Source organism: Paramisgurnus dabryanus, chromosome 16, assembly GCF_030506205.2.
Source record: "Paramisgurnus dabryanus chromosome 16, PD_genome_1.1, whole genome shotgun sequence".
NCBI lineage: Eukaryota > Metazoa > Chordata > Actinopteri > Cypriniformes > Cobitidae > Paramisgurnus > Paramisgurnus dabryanus.
In genome coordinates this window covers 759,557-765,150 of record NC_133352.1, presented here as the reverse complement: position 1 = coordinate 765,150, position 5,594 = coordinate 759,557, and the positions used below count along the sequence as shown (strand labels likewise).

At 38.8% G+C, this 5,594-nt stretch overlaps 1 protein-coding gene across 1 annotated transcript; it reads left to right on the top strand.

Annotated features, from left to right (window-relative positions):
* Positions 1–497: 497 nt before the first annotated feature.
* LOC141280886 (uncharacterized) lies at positions 498–3,093 on the top strand. Its single transcript, XM_073812126.1, has 2 exons — positions 498–1,885; positions 2,450–3,093. Exons 1-2 carry the CDS (start codon positions 512–514, stop codon positions 2,963–2,965), a joined length of 1,890 nt encoding a protein of 629 aa, XP_073668227.1. The 5' UTR covers positions 498–511; the 3' UTR covers positions 2,966–3,093.
* The last annotated feature ends 2,501 nt before the right edge of the window (positions 3,094–5,594 follow it).

Here is a 5,594-nt window from a genome sequence, read left to right as displayed (position 1 = left end):
TTGAACAAAACCTTTGATAACAAGCCACCCCTATGGTCATACAACTGTTACTTAACTAAACTAAAGTGTATATCATAAAACTAGCTAGATGTAACACAATCATGACCTGATGTTGCATGCACAATTTTGTCATTGCGCCACCTAGTGGTTTTGAGATAGAATATGGTATTTTTGCCTAAAACTACTGCAACAGTACATCTAAAATCTTGGGTCATCATCAGTGTTGGGCAATAACGCGTTACTAGTAACGCGTTACTGTAACGCAGTTACTTTTATCAGTAACTAATACTCTAACGCATTACTTTTTAAATTAATTAACTCCGTTACCGTTACCAAATGGTGCGTTGTTCCGTTACTTTTTTTAAATTCATTCATATTAATACATTTTGGCTGAAGTGTAGCCCACAGCCTAACCTGTTTACAGCAGCGACGCATTGTATGATTGGCGGATGCCACCAACGTAAACACGAAGAAGACGCACTGTATGTTTATTCAAGTATGTGCGGCGGTCATGGCGAGTCAAGGCGAGAGCAAGACGAGTTTCTCCAAGTGGAAATATGCTCATTATTTCACTTTAGTTGAGCAGAAAGACAAAAACATTTTAGTCAAGTGTAAGCTGTGTCTTTCTGGATCGAAGGTCCTATCTACTGCGACAAACAGCAACTCCAATCTGTTGAAGCACCTCCATAAACTACATGCCTCGACGAAGCTAGAAGCTAACCCGGTGCCGGTGGACACATTAGAAGTGAGTGAAGCACCTGCAGCCAAACAACAGCGACTAGATTTTAACCGCACTGTTAGCCAAGGACAGATCAACAAAGCTATCGCACGTTATGTTGTTGAAAACATGCAGCCTGTCTCTACTGTGGAGTCACCGGCTTTCAGGCAGCTCGTTAGCATGATAACATGTTCAGGGGGTACACAGCAGCAAATGGGACGAAAAACTTTTTCCAACTACTTGGATAAAGAATATTCAAAAATGGAAAATGAGCTGAAAACAACATTTGAGGGGCTAGACTACATCGCGACCACTGCAGACATTTGGTCTGTCCACAACAAAAGCTTCCTAGGCATGACAGCCCACTGGATAAACACCGCTACTTTTAAACGTCAGAAAGCTGCGTTAGCCTGTAAAAGGATGAAAGGTAGACACACGTATGATGTCATCGCTGCTGAGATCGATCACATCCATTCATTATATGGACTGTCCACGAAAGTTACAGCTACGGTTACTGATAACGGTTCAAACTTTGTAAAAGCCTTCCAAATTTATCAGCCGGAATCGCTCTCTGACGACGATAATGAAGAGGATGAAGAGGTTACCTTCACAAATGTTGCAGACGTGCTTGACACATCCACAGAGGAGGGGATTGTTTTGCCACCACACCTGAGGTGTGCCTCTCACACGCTTAATTTAATTTCATGCTCTGATGTGGACAAGTGGCTGCTTTCCAATCCTGGGACTAAAGGAATATACAGAAGTGCTACAGCCAAGTGCACAGCACTGTGGAGTAAGGCTAGCCGGTCGACTTTGGCTTCAGAGTTAGTGGGTGATTTGGTTGGCAAAAAACTGCTTGTGCCATGCTCCACAAGGTGGAATTCATTTTATGATGCTGTGGCAAGAATAGTTGAAATACCCATGACTGACTTGAGTACCATCTCTAATCGTTTAGAGCTAAAATGTATTAGTGAGAGGGAGTTTCAGTTTTTGAGGGAATACTGTGCCATCATGAAGCCTCTCACAGTTGCTCTGGATATCCTGCAAGGAGAAGAAAACTGTTACTATGGCACCCTCCTGCCCACAATAGAAGTTTTGATGTCGAAGCTACTGGAGGTAAAAGAAGGCCTGATTATTGCAACTGGCCTACCTGATGCAATAGTTCAGGTAAGAAACATTCATCAATATTTAAAAGAAGTTTATAGATGTAAACATTAATATTTTAAGCTGAGCAAGCATCAATCTAGCCTAAGAAATTAAAAGAATGTAAAGTGCAAAAAAATATTTTTGATTCTATTCTCTCTTACACACACACACACACACCACACACACACACACACACACACACACACACACACACACACACACACACACACACACACACACACACACACACACACACACACACACACACACACACACACACACACACACACACACACACACACACACACACACACGTCTGCACCTACCCACTGGATTAAAAATAAACAGTAATAATACCATAATTCCTTTTTTGCAAAATAAATTTTTAGTTTTGTCCAATAAATTGCACATATATTTTCAGTTTCTTAATGTGTGTGTTTTTGAAATGTATAAAATGATTTTATAATTTATATCTATAGGTCAAAAATCACATAGTGATGTGATGTACAGCTTTCATAGAATGTACAAAGAGGAAATCTTTCACTCATTCTAATATCTGTGTCACTGTGTGTGTGTTTTTTGCAGGCAATCAAAACACGATTTGCATCTGTTTTGGAAAGCAACGATGCCATACTGGCAGCTGTTACGCTTCCTATGTTCAAACTGCGATGGTTGAGAGACCAAAGGAAGAAAGAGATGGTCAAAGGAATGCTGGCAGCAGAGTGTCACAAGCTCATCCCTCGCCCTGGCCCTGTTCAGCAAGCAGCCAAGATGCCAGTGTCTCCGACAACACCAGACTCAAGCTCCTTCAATGTGCAGGACTTTTTCTGTTTTGAGGAGGCTGATGATACCTTCAGCACTGTGGAAACTGAAGTAATGACTTACTTGAGAACAGCCGAAACAGGGATGGAGATTCTTAAACAATTTCCCACAATAAAGGAAATTTCTCTGAAGAAAAATGCAGCTACTCCATCCAGTGCACCCGTTGAAAGACTTTTCAGCCTGGGAAGTCTGGTACTGTCTCCAAAGAGAAACAAGCTGTCTGACCAAAGGTTTGAGAGACTACTTCTTATGCGGTACAACCACTGGTTTGAAGGGTAAAACTCAACTTAAACATTCATTCAGGTCCTTGCTAGTAAGCACCTTTTGTTGATTCAAATAAATAAGCACACATTTGTTATTAAAAATATTTGTTGTTAAAAATAATGGTTAGTTTAGTAGGCACAGTGAAATTTCTGTTAGGTCTGAGAACACTAATTTTATGCATTATAAAATGCATTATGTTGTATTGCTAGGAAAAATGCTGTTTTGTTTCTATGTTTTTTACATTGTTATAGACATATACAACAGCAGATTTTGCACTTTGAATACACACAGCTTACTTTACATAAGTTGGTGACATGCAACTCTTAATTTGTGGTTATGTTGAAAATTGATATGTTGTTTTTTATGCATATCATTTATGGTTGTCAATAATAGCAGTTTTTTAATGCTGAGTTTCTTCAAATTGATTCTGAATAATTCAGATTGATTTCATTTATTTATTTTAGTTTTGTGTTATGTTGTACATTGTTGATAGTTTTCATACATAAGCTGTGAAAGGAACATTTTTAAGGGCGGAACTGCTTTTATGATGCAAAAGCCACTTTAGTTTTTGATTCTGAATATATTATTCAGCTTGTTTTGTTATTTATTTTAGAAATCCTTGTGATATATTCAGTTTGTGCTGGTCTGACTTAAATAAAATAGTGTTTAAAAATTACTTTGTGTTTATGGCTGTTTTGTGTTTGTATAGACCAGTAATTCTCAAAGTGTGGTCCGCGGACCACTAGTGGTCCGCCAAACCCCCCTAGTGGTCCGCCAAAAGATTACCTAAATTAGGCAAGTGTTTATACCAGGGCTATTCAATTGGAGGCCCGCGGGTCAGACCCGGCCCCCAAGGTTATTTGATCCGTCCCTTTATGTAGTCTGTAAAAAAGACATCTCTAGAATAAATTTAGTAAGTTAGACAACGGGCCCTACAGTTACGAGTTGATGTGCGTGCGTCTGTTTCATACAGCATGAGCTGCAGAGCGCGAGTCACGTGACTGGTGCGAGCAGCTGTGTCACGTGTTTATATTCGCGCTTTGGTCCACAAGTTCATGGCGATCGCCTCCCCCGCTCGCGCCCGCGTCTCAAGACGCGATAGCTGACTGTGGTGAGTTAAGAGACCGGACTCTATGGCTGTTTTAACTTTATTTGTTGTATTTCCAGCTTTAAAACACTGCCTTTTCCGACAATTGTTGTCTGATAAGTCTGCTCAATTATGACTTGCTTATCAACAATGACATTTACGTCAAATGTCTTAATAAATGAAACTGCCGTTTTTCCCAAATTCAAAGCATCGTTCTCACACAATAATGCAATTTAAACGAGTAATAGTTCATTTGCACCACTGTATGCGTATCGTGCTGACAAACATACACCTGATTTCACTGCTCTTGCGAAATCTAAAAACATATTCTGTCTTATTAGAAGCTAGCCTAATGTTTGCCAATTATTAAGATGGCTGTTGTTGTTGAAATAGGGCTACTGTAATAATTAGCTTTGACAAAAAACTGCATGAAACAATGTTATGTTCCATGTTATAAACTTTTTTGATATGTGCACTGAAGTGCTCTTTGGAATGACATTAAGTGGGACCTAGGCTGTTACAGTATGTTTAATTGCAGTTTTTTTTCACATGTGCAGTTTGTTGTTCATATTAGGCTGCAACTCATTTTACATTTACTTTTTCAAATGAAATAAAATTCATATAATAATTTCTGAACATAGCATTGCATTTGTGTTTAAAAAATTTGTTTTTGACTTAAAACAGTTGCATATTAAACTTAAATTTAGCTTATCCTTCCTATTTTGTTGTTTTTTTGGGGGGCGTGTTAGAGTGGGATTCTGTTAGGTGGTCCTCAGAAAAATATTGGAAGATGAAGTGGTCCTTGGGCTGAAAAAGTTTGAGAAACACTGGTATAGACCATAACACATAAAAGGGCATTAATGGGGACATTAAAGAACGTTCTTTAAAAAAGTAACTAAAAAGTTACTTTTAACAGTAATGCATTACTTTTTGGTTTAAGTAATCAACAAAGTAATTGAGTTACTTTTTGAATGAAGTAACTAGTAACTGTAACTAGTTACTTTTTCTTAGTAACTAGCACAACACTGGTCATCATGTATTATTCCTTTCATGGCTTGTAGATCATTGGTGCATGCCAATTAACTCCTTAGCAACCAATTAGGATACCTTATCAACCCTTTTTGCAAGAGCTATATCTATGCGTCAGAACATCGTAGAGACATGGGGGTGGTCTCTTTTGACTCATTAACACCACTGTAACATTTTGTGAGCTGAGTATTGCCACTGCAAGCACCACTCACATTTTCTTCAGTGTTTTAGTTGTCAATGCTCCTCGAGAAGAGAGGGAGAGATTACACTGAATGAAAACACAGTTTTTTGCTGATAACTGTTATATTATTTAGTCTGAAATCAATAGATTTTCCTAGGTTCTTTAAACTGCTCATCCGAATTCAACTTTACTTTCTTCTGTGCCCTTTTTGGCTTGACCCCGGCATTGCTGCTTGCAGCTATATTTATTATTCTTCTTCTTCTTCTTCTTCTTCCGCCATTGCGGTCTATGGCAGCCCATAGAACCGTACGTAGGAAAGTTATGAAATTTGGCACACTGATAAAGGA